The sequence below is a fragment of the Saccopteryx leptura genome, chromosome 9, assembly GCF_036850995.1.
Source record: "Saccopteryx leptura isolate mSacLep1 chromosome 9, mSacLep1_pri_phased_curated, whole genome shotgun sequence".
NCBI lineage: Eukaryota > Metazoa > Chordata > Mammalia > Chiroptera > Emballonuridae > Saccopteryx > Saccopteryx leptura.
Window position 1 is genome coordinate 9,584,036 of NC_089511.1, and position 13,552 is coordinate 9,597,587.

A 13,552-nucleotide genomic window follows, 5' to 3' on the forward strand; every position below is an offset into this window, starting at 1 on the left:
GAGAGACAGAGAGGAAGGAGAGGGGGAGGGGTGGAGAAGCAGATGGGCACTTCTCCTGTGTGCCCTGGCCGGGAATCGAACCCAGGACTCCTGCACGCCAGGCCGATGCTCTACCACTGAGCCAACCAGCCAGGGATAATATACAATATTATTTTAATAAAAATATAATTACATACCATATAACTATCCAAACTGTATCGCAATCAATCGAAATAATATTTAATTAATAGAATGAGCTTGAAGGGGTTATATCACAAATAAAACAATTATTTCGTTTTACAAACTGCCTGGACACGTTTTCAGTTAGCAACTGCAGCTATTGTCTATGCTACAATGCCACTTGACTCAGCACACTTGACCACAAAAATAATGAATTGTTTGACCTTGGGTGCACACTGGCAAACTCCACCTAAAAGAATGTGGGTTTCACATCGCCATTAAACGTCAAACAGTTCATATTGAGTACAGACCAGTACAAAAGTTGTAAATATTTATAATGGAATATTTTTTAAAAAATAAAGAAGTATCACGAATCCATTCGACCAATTATTGGAAGTTAACCCTAGATTAGTCACACGCGGAATTCTTTTCCGCATATCACTATCTTCTTAAATATCTCAATTTCCAATAATCAAAGACACTTCCGCTTCTGAGTAGCTGAGATTTTAAAGTAGCAGAGAATATTAAAAATTTAATCGCGGGCCACATAAACTCATTACATGGGCCGGATCCGGCCTGCGGGCCGTATGTTGGCCATGCCTGCTCTATCTACTGTGCCACCACCAGTGAGGTGCCTGAACTTTCTTGATGCAAATACAGGGTAGCGGGGAGGACTGGGTAGTCAAGCCCACTGGGAACAACCTTTAACCGATGACAAACAGGAATTAGTAGATAAAATAAATACCCCCAGTATCTTGACCCTAACGGTGGGACAAATCGTTGACCTGGACCATATCGTCCCCCAGAGTCCCCAGCAGAGTTGAGCCCCAGCTGACCACTGCAGTAACCTGCCCATTAACATTAACGTCCTATTGGCTTCCTTCCACCTCTGCCTCACTTCTCCATCCTCTTATTATTGCTTCCTGGGGTCCCCACCCAAAGAAACTACTTGTACAGGATCTGCTTTGGGAGTATCAAAGCCTATCTCAGCCAGGCTCTCCTGGCATAGTGTTGTTAATGGTGCTGTTGAAGGGACTTCAGCATTGAATCAGCCGTGAACAGCTAGGAGGTCTGTGAGGATCTCATGGAAATCCTCAAGGTCTAGGACTAAGGGCATTAGCTTCCCTGGTTTGGTTATTTGAGCCAACCTAGAGGACAGGTTAACAGGGCAGATGTGAAGCGGGAGAAACTGGTTCTGCTCATTCATTAAAGCTTCTCCATTTCACAGAAATCAATGTAAAGAGAAAATGAGGTTTTATTATTTCTCCCAGACAGCCGAGGGGCAGCTCAGAGCTCTCACTACCCCAGCACGATTCCAATGAAGTTTCGTGACATGTGCACCCTCTATGCACCTCTTAGAATGCACCAGCCACTGTGCTGAGCATCTTACACACGTGCTCCCATTCAAGGCCTACAATAACTCTGGAGAAGGGTGGGTTGTCTAGGAACACTTGATTATTTTAAAATTAGTTATTTTTAAATAGGTCCACCTACCCAATCTACAAAACACGAAAGATACAAAGGGTGTGAGTCTCCTGTCACCAATGACAAACAGGAGTGTCCTCTGTGCCCGGTTCCTCCTCCCTAAGACTACTATAGTGATGGAACCTCCCAGGGATAGCCCGGGCCTGTACAAGTGTGTACGACACATAGCATCTCGCACACACACACACACACACACACACACACACAGGGCAGTGCCCCTTATATCCTGGGAACCTTGGCAAGTGGTTTCCCTTATATAGGAAGTGCTTTGCCAAGTTCAATTTTTTCCACCAAAAAGAAAATGTGAAAGAAAAATTTTTAAAAATTAAACTTTCAAAAAATAAATGGACAAAACAAGAAAAAAAATGAATGAAACAAATAGTTTAAAAAATAGGGGGGATAAGGCAAAAAATCACTGCCATAGTAGAGCTGCCGATGGCAATTGAGGCTGTGACAAAGTTTTTCGGTCTTTTTCAAGGCCCACTGAGCGTAGCGCTGCACCTGGGACCATGCAGCGCAGGGATTGTAAACCCGTCTGAGAACTTGTCATTCAACAACAGCAATGAAGCTTCCTCTCCCTAAAAACACACATACCAATACCCTCACTCAATTTTACATGTCGTCGTGAGAAATTCACAGGCCCCCGAAGCCATCTCTCGGTTAAAAATCGATGGTTCATGGGATCTCTTACTTAAAAGAATCAAGTAGTCTAAAAATAGGTTAAAATATTGAACACTCACTACCTGTCAGCACTGGGTCCAACATCTCCCACGCATTATTTTCATTCAATTGTTACAAAATGACCCCATTTCACCGGTAGGGATACCAAGGCACACAGAGGTAAGGCATGTTTTCAGTCGATCATCTTGAGTCAAAGTCTGGGGTAGGCTCTTTACGGCTATAATTGCTGATATTTGGAACAACCCTGCAGGCTGGGAACTACTATCTGCTTTCTACAGGTGGGGAAACTGAGACTCAGAGAAGACCCCAATTCCGACAGAGCCGTCTGAGAAAGAAGCGTGAAGACCATGTGGGAAGATGAACCAGGGGTGGGGGAGTGGAAGTGAAACATAAGCAGACTGGTTACCCATGACCTTGAACTTAAGCAGAGGAAACACCAAGGAAACAATTTGAGATCAAGAAAAAGAAGAGCTTTCTCACGGCCAAGCTTCCTGGAGCAGGAAAGTGCTGAGTCAGAAGGCTGACACACCATGGATTGTGTTCCTGTGTTGCCTAAGGAAGACAATGGAGACCTCGGACAGGCTGGGACATAATCTGCACCTGATCAGGACATATTCCAACTTGGATAGAGACCAGAGGAGGGCTTGATGGGGAAAGAGAAATGGAGCCCAGGTCACAGGTTGAGGAAGGAAGTTGCTTGTATAGCCTGCAGGGGGTGCTCCAGTCCCAGAGGCAGCTGGAGTAGGAAGTACTTGGAGCTCTTGGAGACTGTACCAGGGTTAAGGAGGCTGTTCCTGCCTCAGTCCGGCTGGATTATGGACCCAGACCCCTCAGACATCATGCTGGGAAGATCAATCAGAACAAGCCATAGGTGTAAAAGGCCTAAACAATGTTTAAACCACCCAGATTCACAGGACATAAGGCTTCTAAAATAATTCGGCATTGTACATCAATGAACCATGAAAATGTTTTTTGCCCATTTGACCCAATAGTTTCAGTTCTGGAAATCTATTCTAAGTAATTCATCATGAATTCAGGGAGCGGGGAGAAGCCTCACAAAATGGTTCATTGCGGGTACTATTTATAATTGTGAGAACTGAAAACAAGCACAAGTCCAGGTCTATGAAATTGTTCAAGTAAGCCTGGCCCACGCACATGATAGGATATGACACAGCCACTAAAAATGCACAGGAAATGATTACGATCACAATCTTAGACAAATAAGCAAGCTTCACCCATAAAAGACATGGTTGCATTAAAAAAAATCTAAAGCAGATTATAGGCTACAAATTAGTTATGCAATAATTTTTTTTCTAAAAAGAAGCCATATAGAATACAAAATGTTAACTAAAATGTTAACAGTGGTTGTGTTCAAACTGTAGATATTTTTCCTTCTTTCTATTTTTCTGACTTTTCCAAAATTTACTGACATAGCTTTCATTAAAATAAGTAAATACTGTTTGAAAAGAAAAAAAAATGTATACTTTGAGTCAGAAATTCTACTTTAAAAAATGTCTCCTAGGGAAAAAAAAATCATAAATGTACATACACAAAAGCCACCAAGATGTTGACCAGAGCATGGATTAGAAGAGGGGAGATTTGAAAACAGCAAAAACGTCTCAAAGTCAGAGACTGGTTAAATAGACTGTGAGATTAATCTACTAAAATAAAATTATAGAAATAAAACTACTTTCAGGGGCAGATATTTATAATCTACTGATACATATGGGGAGAAGTCATTTATAAATCAGTGTATACTGTAAGCTTCTATTTGAAAAGTAAAGAAAATAGAAAAGAAGGGGCCTGGCCCGGTAGCTCAGTTGGCTAGAGTGTCATTTCAGTACACCAAGGTTGCAGGTTCAATTCTGGGTCAGGTCACACACAAGAATCAACCAATGAATGCAGAAATAAGTGAAGCAACAAACTGATCTCTCTCAAATCACTAACAACAACAAAGGACAAAAAAAAGAAAGAAGAGTGGGAGGGAACTAGAGCCGAGTGTTTTTTAATCTGAGGCACACATGACCTGAACCGTGCAATTTACTTTTTTTTTTTTTTTTTTTGTATTTTTCCGAAGTTGGAAACAGGGAGGCAGTCAGACAGACTCCCGCATGCGCCCAACCCGGATCCACCCAGCATGCCCACCAGGGGGTGATGCTCTGCCCATCTTGGGGCATAGCTCTGCCACAATTAGAGCCATTCTAGTGCCTGAGGCAGAGGCCACAGAGCCATCCTCAGCGCCTGGGAAAACTTTGCTCCAATGGAGCCTTGGCTGCAGGAGGGGAAGAGAGAGACAGAGAGGAAGGAGAGGGGGAGGGGTGGAGAAGCAGATGGGTGCTTCTCCTGTGTGCCCTGGCCGGGAATCGAACCCGGGACTCCTGCACGCCAGGCTGACGCTCTACCACTGAGCAAACCGGCCAGGGCCTGCAATTTACTTTTGAAGACAAGGGAAGGACTGCATACTTGACAGTGAATCCACCTTGGAAAATTTTGGCCACGTGACTACACTAGGCTAACCTGTGGCTCCTTCCTCTCTGTGCCCAGCCTCACCACCCTCCTCCCCAGGCGAGTGTTCTCACTTGCTTTCTCATGTGTCAGCCCCCAAACACCTTTGTCAAGGAGGCGGGGCCAGCCTGGACTATCCACGTTTGACAGAAGATAAGGCAGAGGTCCAAAGATGCACGCTGGCGATAAGGCAGAGGTTGGAAAGCCAGCTTTCTGATTCTCCGGACTCCCTTCCCCACACGTTTGGGTTGTTAAAAATCATCTTGGAGTTGTTCTAGGATAAAATGAAGCAGGGTTTCTCAACCTCAGCACCGGGACCTTCGGAAGGTTCTATGGAAAGTAACCTCACATGGTGATCTGATTATAAATCCCTCACTGGGCAGGTCACGGTGAGTAGTCACACCACAGGCGTAAAACTGCTTTAGTCAAAGGCTTGTCTTTGCCTTAAACAAGCCCTGACCACAGTTTCTGTACATCTAAGTTAACATACCTTTGAAATGCCCCCTTGCAGGTCCCTACTCCTAAAGTGTGGCCACCCTCAAGAGAGCGCATAATTTTTTTTTTAAATTGACTTTATTGGGGTGACATTGCTTGATAACATGACATGGGTTTTAGGTGTGCCGTTGCATCGTACGTCATCTGGACACTGCACTGTGTGTCCCCCACCCCAACTCAAGTCTCCTCTCGTCACCATTTATCCCCCTTCACCCTCCTCTACTCCTCCACCTCCCCACCCCCTTCCCTCCTGTAATCACACTGATGTCTGTGTCTATGATCTTTTTTAACCTGATCCCAGCCTTGCTTTCTCCCACCTTCTTTTAATCTTCCTTACATTCCCTCCCCCCTAATCACAGATGCATAAAAGAAACTGCAAACTGTTGTTCTCTGAAGCGTTTAGCCCGGTCTGTTAGTCTGTTCAGAGCTTGCTTCCAGATCTCTATTTGGTTCAAATATATACCTTTATGTTATATAGATATATATGGTGGGGCAAAGGTGGGTTTACAGTTATTTGTATGGAAAATAACATAATAATAAATAAATAATAATACAAGAATAAACTGTGTCCCACGTACTCACAACTGGAAACCCACTTTTGCCCCACCGGGTGTGTATAAATACTGTGTCTTTATTACAGCGTTTGGCTCACAGGATTATGGAGGCTGAGAACTCTCACAGTCTGCGCCCAGCCGGCTGGAAAACCCAGAAAGCGGTTTTGTAATTCAGTCTGAGTTGGAAACCTGACAGCCTGGATCGCCAGCCTCCCGGCAGGAGAAGAAGGAAGTCTCAGCTCAGGCGGAGAGTAAATTCGCCCTCCCTCTGCCTTTTTTCCGTTCAGGGCCTCCAGAGGTTGGCCGATGCTCACCCACATTGGTGAGAGCAGTCTTTACTTGCGCCAGGCATTCAAATGCTAATCTCTTGTGGAAACGGTCTCACAGGCACACTCAGAAATAATGTTTTACCAGCTAGCTGGGCACCTCTTAGCCCAGTCAAATTGACACATGAAACTATCCGTGTCTCTGGGGCGTAGGGGGCGATTGCTCTCCCAACTCTGAAGCCTCGATCTCACCCACGCGCGTGCACGCTGGCTTGGCGCCCTCTCTTGTGCACAAGGTGGGAAGTGGGGTGGCTGCACGCAGGGGGGGGGGACTTAGGAGTGCGACTGGGGTGGGGGGGGGGGAGACTGCTGCCGCAATGCGCGCTGCCGCCAGCGCCTGGGAGCCCAGATGGAGAGGGGGCGCAGAGCGCGCAGAGGGCTGTGCATGCGCGCCTCCGCCTGGGGCTATAAAAACCTCATCACCTGCTGCCACTAGAGCATCCAGTTGCGGGAGAAGCCAGTTCGCCCTCTCCAGCGGCATCTCTTCTCGACATGGACTCTGAGACCTGCCCCTGCCCTACTGGTGAGCCCCCCCCCCCCCATGCTGCGGCACGGCGCGCCCCTCGTTGGCAAAGAATTCCATGCCCTACGGCTTCCTTGCGTCAAGGACATTGGGGGAAGGGACCTTTATTCCCCATTTTGAACCTGGTAAAGGTAGGCACGGCTATATCCCAAAGGGCACTGCGATTTGGCAGCCCACCTTCTCCCTGCAGGCCGAGTCCCACCCGAGTTTTACACTTGAACCATTCCTGTGGCTTCTCCTTCTCTAGGTGGATCCTGCACCTGCTCCGGCTCCTGCAAGTGTGAGGGGTGCAAATGCACCTCCTGCAAGAAGAGTGAGTGTGGGAACCCCTCTGCCCCTGCCCCTCTGCTCCCCCAGCCGCCCTGTGCGTAATGCGTAATGGAGAGACCCCGAGGCCCTCCATCTCACCGCTTCTGACTCTCTGGAACAGAAACACCTGGGGAGGCCTTAAGATACCATCGCCCTGGCCCCACCCCCAGTCATGGATCCAGTAGGCCTGCGCAAGAGGTTTTGGAAATTCCCAGAAGATTCTAATGGGCAGCCAGAACTGAGAACTGTTACCCTGGTGGTCCAACCTCTCCCCTTAAAACCTCCTGTGCCCAGGGAAGCCATTCGTGAAGCTGGGGGTTATCTCTGGAATTTGGGTCCCTTGGCCCCTCTCAGGCCTTTGTGAATTCCCCTCAGTTTGACCTTCTGTGGGCTCCCCAGATGCAGAAGCAGTGCAGTGTACACGGGGCGTAGGAGGTGGGAGGAAGGTCCCTTTCCCGTGGAAGACTAGGGGTGGATGACCCCATGGGTCTCCTGGACCCCCCCCCCCCGCGCCTGTACCATCTCTACACCCCCAAGTTTATTGTTAAAGTCTCTTTTCGGGGCTTTTTACCCTGTGATGCTTTCTCCACAAGGCCCAGCCCTCCCTCAGCCTGGGCCTGACCCTACCACCCTGGACTGCCTGTGTTCTAGAAAGGGGACAGGGCCCCGAGCTGGTCTGTCTAGGGCCAGCCGATAGTGTGTGGGTTCTTGACTTCGTGCAGGAAAGATTTCATAACATGAGTCCAGGTGATTTGGGGAGTGTGTTTGTTAAAGCTGGGACAGTGGGCCAAGGAAGGGCTAGGATGGGAGAAGCCACAGGAGAGAGCCTGGGGAGAGCTGCTTGGCTTCGGCCCTCTAGAAACAATGATAGGAAAGCCGTGAGCCAGGGCGGGGCTGCTGTCAGCTCATTGGAGAGTCAGAGAAAAGGGGCCTTGGAGAGAGGGTCAGGGGGCTAGCCTGGGACCAGCTGCCGCTGCCGCTGCCGGCTGCTCCCCGGTTGCGAGTTTAGCAGAAAGAAAATTCACTCGAAAAGGAGGTTCCAGTGGGTATGCCCCAAGGAGGACACGCTGGCTTCTTTGTCTTGAGGGGTTTTATCTGCTTTCCAAAGGTGGGGACTTAGGGAGAGGGTTCAGGGTATATCAATAGCATAGTGATCAGCATTCCCAGGTGTGCCCATTCAGGCTGGTGGGTCTCCACCGATTGGTCAGTGCCAGGGCGGGGGGTGTTAGTCATTGCTGCTGGTCCTGGCATTGGGGCCTGCTGAGCCCTAGATGTCCTCTCTAGGGAGGAAAGGTCAGGGAAGGGTCGGGGCTGCAGGACCAGTGATATGCCAGGGGAGGAAAGGCCACCCTGGGGACAGGTCCAGCATCAGTTTTGCTTGTTGCTAGGCACCCAAGGCTTCTCGCCCTGGTGACCTCCTGTATCTGGCTGTAAATAGCTCGGCCAGTTTATTCAGCTCTCTGTCTCAGTTTCCCCATTCCACCTGCCAAGGAATTTCCCTCGCTTCTTACTACCCTGCACTCACCCAAGGGGCTGGGGGTTAGATGCTGGGTACCCCCTCCCACAGGCAGCCCGGCACGCAGCTGACACACCATAGCTGCTGAGCCAAACCAGGTGTGAGAGGAGGAAGGGGACAGCGACCAGTCTCCGGGCACCCTCCTTTCCCCGCCCCCGCCTTTGATGGGAGTGGACGTGGGGGAAGGCCATCCGATGGGACGCCCCTGTTTTCTCTGCAGGCTGCTGCTCCTGCTGCCCCACAGACTGCGAGAAATGCGCGAAGGACTGTGTGTGCAAAGATGGAGAGGGGGCAGAGGCCGAGGCCCAGAAGTGCAGCTGCTGCCAGTGAGATGCGGCCCTGCCCCTCCGTGACACACTGTAAATAGTGCTGGTGGCCCAGGGCCACCTTGCCGAGTGACAATAAATCCTATGAATGGCATGAGCCAAGGACTGGTCTCTTCTTAAAGGGGAAGGAGGGGAGGGGAGGGGGACCCAATCTGAAGGCACTGCCCCAGTGAAAAGTGAAACCATGGGACTTGGCTACTGTTCTCTGTGGGGTTGAGATGGGCGGAGTTCGTCCTTTTCACCCTCAGATGGCCCTCGGTCCTCCTGCTAAGCCCAGATCAACTCTGGGGAAAGAGAAGAGACCAGGCCCATGGAGCTGTGTCTCTTCTTCCCTCTCTCAGCCTCACTTCATCTGTTCAGTGGGACTGGGGGAAGATAAAACCAGCCCCAGAACTAAAGGCCTCTTGTTTCTGGAATTTTCCAGTCACCCCTACACAGCAGCCTGTTTCAGAGTCATTGGAGGAGAGTCCGGGAGGCTCCCGGGCCTGTCTCGGCAAACTTTCGGTTGCGTTTCCAAGGTCATGGCCCTGAACAGCCTGTCTTCCCAAAACAGAGTTCAACTCCTTTGCAGATCTTCTCCTTTGGCAGTTTGTCCCCGCTTCTTCTTTCTTCGTGGGGAAGTGGGGTGATAAGAGCTTTATCTGCAGCGGTTGTGGTCCAGTCCTTGGCGAAAGAGAACCCCCAGCTCCACCTGGGTGGCTGAGAAAGGAGAATAGAATTGAGGAGAGAAAGGTTTCCCAGTAGGAAGACCCAATGCTGTTAACATGTCAGTTTTCCTCCCAGTTAGCTTTTCTGAACGGTCCATTCAAAAGCCAACCAAGCCCTGGCCGATTGGCTCAGCGGTAGAGCGTCGGCCTAGCGAGCGGAGGACCCGGGTTCGATTCCCGGCCAGGGCACACAGGAGAAGCATCCATTTGCTTCTCCACCCCTCCACCGCGCTTTCCTCTCTGTCTCTCTCTTCCCCTCCCACAGCCAAGGCTCCATTGGAGCAAAGATGGCCCGGGCGCTGGGCATGGCTCTGTGGCCTCTGCCTCAGGCGCTAGAGTGGCTCTGGTCGCAACATGGCGACGCCCAGGATGGGCAGAGCATCGCCCCCTGGTGGGCAGAGCGTCACCCCTGGTGGGCATGCCGGGTGGATCCCGGTCGGGCGCATGCGGGAGTCTGTCTGACTGTCTCTCCCTGTTTCCAGCTTCAGAAAAATTAAAAAAAAAAAAAAAAAAAAAAAAAGCCAACCAGGATTTGTTTTTTAACCTATTCGGCTGAGTTTAGAAAATCAGAGTGCAAGAAAAGCCAAGCCAGTTTTATAAACAAAACAACAACAACAACAACAGAAGGCCTGCTCTAACTTGCTAGCACCGCTTATTCTAAAGCTTTAAGAAGGAGTGGGAGCCCTGGAGGGGTGGCTCAGTTGCCTGGAGCATCGTCCCGATATGCGAAGGTTGCCGGTTCGATCTCCAGTCCGGGCACAAACAAGAGGCCACCAATGAGTGCATAAGTAAGTGGAACAATAAATCTTGTTTCTCTTTCTCTCTCTCTGTCTTGTTTTCTCTGTCTCTAAAATCAATTAATAAATAAAATTTAAAGCTCTAGGTAGCGGTATCAGCTCAGGAACAGAGAACTGGACAGAGTCCAAAACCAGACAGCTATGTAGCTGGAAGAAGCAGATGACAAAGTCAGTGACAAAAGAACTCACTAGTCAGTGAAAAGTGTTGAAACAATTGGCTACCCTTCTGCATGGCATATGAAAAAAAAAAAAAAATCAAAGCTATACAGGAATTTCAAAGTGGGAAATAGGAGAAGATTTATTACTTTGGCATGGAGATGATTCTTTTAAAATTGACATAAGAGAAAGAATTGATAAATGTATTGCCTTGTGTTCATTACCCTTAAATACATCATCTTACTTGACCCTTAAACCTTCCAGATTCTAGAAGAAGGGTATGATTGCTATAACCATTCTATAATGAGGCAATAGAGTAATTTGCATAAGTTCTTTGGAAAAGTAAACTGAGGCATAACATTTTTAAAAGTTTCTTTAAGCAAAAATCAATTTGAATTGGGCAGTATCCAATCAAGCAAATAGAAAGAAGCCCCAAGAAGCTGCACAAAATGAAAGATTTTTAGCGGCCAAAGGGAGCAGGAACAAGAAGGGTATAATAGGCAAAAACAAAACAAAATATGTTGATTATTGCAAAGTTACTTTCTCTTAAGGAATGGCAGGGGTCAATCAGGCAGATTAATTAACTAGTGGGGGTCAGGGGACTCCTAACTGACTCGTTTAAGATCTCATTTCTGGGAGAGGCAGAACTGTAATTGAGTAATGGAGGATGTGGGATTTAGCATAAGTGACTCCATTTTGGGCCTGTTGCTTGTTTTTAAGATCACAGATCACATAGCTAGAACGTGGTAAAGCCAGGATTTGAATGCAGGCTGTTTGAATAAAGTCAAGGCTCTTAAACCTGACCATGTTTGTTCTTTCTCTTCTGCCTTGCCTTGTGTTACAAGAAGCATAAAAAAAAATTTTAAAAAAAAAAGCGAAAATCACCTTATACCCCTTAGGATGGTGTCTTTATACAGTTGGGCTGTTACAACAAAGTATCCCAGGCTCGTAAAAATATACAAATTTATTTCGTACTGTTCTGGAGGCTAGAAGTCTGAGATTAGGGTGCAAACATAGGAGAAAGGCCCTCTTCTAGGTTGAAGACTTACTCACCCTCATGTGGTGGAAGGGATAGGAAGCTTGGTGAGGTGTCTTTTATTAGAGCACTAATCCATTCGTTAGAGCTCCACCCTCATGACCTAAGCATCTCCCAGAGGATCCAGGGGAAACAAACATTCTGACGGAAAGGCGGAAGACGACTATAAAACAAAACAGAAAAACAGAAAAGAAGCATTGGCAAGAATGTGAACTTGGGACCCTTGCAAAATGATTCAGCCGTTAGCCAAACAGTATGGGTGTTCCTCAAAAAATTAAAAACAGAATTACCATGCTACCTGGAATTTCCACTTCACAGTATACACCCAAAGGAATTGGAGGCAGGGTCTCGAAGAGATATTTGTACAGCAATGTTCATACCAGCATATTCACAATAACCAGAAGGTAGAAGCAATCTAGGCATCCTTTGATGGATGACAGGATAACAAAATGTGACCTATAATACAGTGAACTGTTATTCAGCCACTTAAAGGGAGGAAATTCTGCATATGCTACAACATGGATGGATTTTGAGGACATTATGCTGAGTGAAATAAGCCACTCATACAAAGACAAATACCATGTGACATTTCACCTTTGTGAGGTACTTGGAGTCATCAGATCTATAGACAGAAAATAGAATGGTTTTCAGAGACTGAGAAAGGGATGGGGAATTGTTTGACGGGGACAGAGTTGCAGTTTTGTTTTTGTTTTTTTTTTCATTTTTCCGAAGCTGGAAATGGGGAGGCAGTCAGACAGACTCCCGCATGCGCCCAACCGGGATCCACCCGGCATGCCCACCAGGGGGCGATGTTCTGCCCATCTGGGGCATCGCTCTGTTGCATCCAGAGGCATTCTAGCGCTTGAGGCAGAGGCCACAGAGCCATCCCCAGCACCCGGGCCATCTTTGCTCCAATGGAGCCTTGGCTGCGGGAGGGGAAGAGAGAGACAGGGAGGAAGGAGAGGAGGAGGGGTGGAGAAGCAGATGGGCGCTTCTCCTGTGTGTCCTGGCAGGGAATCAAACCCGGGACTCCTGCACGCCAGGCCGATGCTCTACCACTGAGCCAACTGGCCAGGGCCCAGAGTTGCAGTTTTGCAAGATGAAGAGAACTCCGGAGATTTGGTTGCACAACAATCTAAATATACTTCACACCACTGAACTGTACATTTCTTTTTTTTATTATTATTATTTTTTTTGCATTTTTCTGAAGCTGGAAACAGGGAGAGACAGTCAGACAGACTCCCGCATGCGCCCGACTGGGATCCACCCGGCACGCCCACCATGGGGCGACGTTCTGCCCACCAGGGGGCGATGCTCTGCCCATCCTGGGCGTCGCCATGTTGCGACCAGAGCCACTCTAGCGCCTGAGGCAGAGGCCACAGAGCCATGCCCAGCGCCTGGGCCATCTTTGCTCCAATGGAGCCTTGGCTGCGGGAGGGGAAGAGAGAGACAGAGAGGAAGGCACGGCGGAGGGGTGGAGAAGCAAATGGGCGCTTCTCCTGTGTGCCCTGGCCGGGAATCGAACCCGGGTCCTCCGCACGCTAACTGTACATTTCAAAAATGGTTAAGATGGTCAATTTTATGTTGTGTGCACTTTACCATAATTAAAAATAAGATAAAAATAAGTAAAGTTAAATGGTAATAGTAGAGAGTTGGTATATAAGTGTGCTATGGACTGACTTGTGTCCCCCTCGGACCCCCATTCTGATGTTGAAGCTTTAATGCCCAACATAACTATTTGGAGACAGGGCCTGTGAGAAAGTAATTAAGGTTAAATGAGACCATACAAGTGGGGCCTTGAAATATAGTAAGATTAGGATTAGTGTCCTCTTAAGAAGAGACACCAGAGAGCTCTCTTCTGCCAGACGGTGGCTGCCTACAAACCAGGAAGAGAGTTTTCACCAGAAACCAACCCTGCTGGCACCTTGATCTTGGATTTCCAGCCTCCAGAACTGTGAGGAAATAAATGTCTCCTGT

General features: G+C 48.2%; 1 protein-coding gene across 1 annotated transcript; it reads left to right on the plus strand.

Moving 5' to 3' along the window:
- Positions 1-6,019: 6,019 nt before the first annotated feature.
- Positions 6,020-8,976, plus strand: MT3 (metallothionein 3). Its single transcript, XM_066348677.1, has 4 exons — positions 6,020-6,201; positions 6,642-6,728; positions 6,976-7,041; positions 8,774-8,976. Exons 1-4 carry the CDS (start codon positions 6,186-6,188, stop codon positions 8,881-8,883), a joined length of 279 nt encoding a protein of 92 aa, XP_066204774.1. The 5' UTR covers positions 6,020-6,185; the 3' UTR covers positions 8,884-8,976.
- The last annotated feature ends 4,576 nt before the right edge of the window (positions 8,977-13,552 follow it).

Coding starts and splice junctions, on each gene's coding strand:
- MT3 (XM_066348677.1), top strand. Junction 6,729..6,975: donor GACCTGCCCCTGCCCTACTG/GTGAGCCCCCCC, acceptor CTCCTTCTCTAG/GTGGATCCTGCACCTGCTCC. Junction 7,042..8,773: donor ATGCACCTCCTGCAAGAAGA/GTGAGTGTGGGA, acceptor TTTTCTCTGCAG/GCTGCTGCTCCTGCTGCCCC.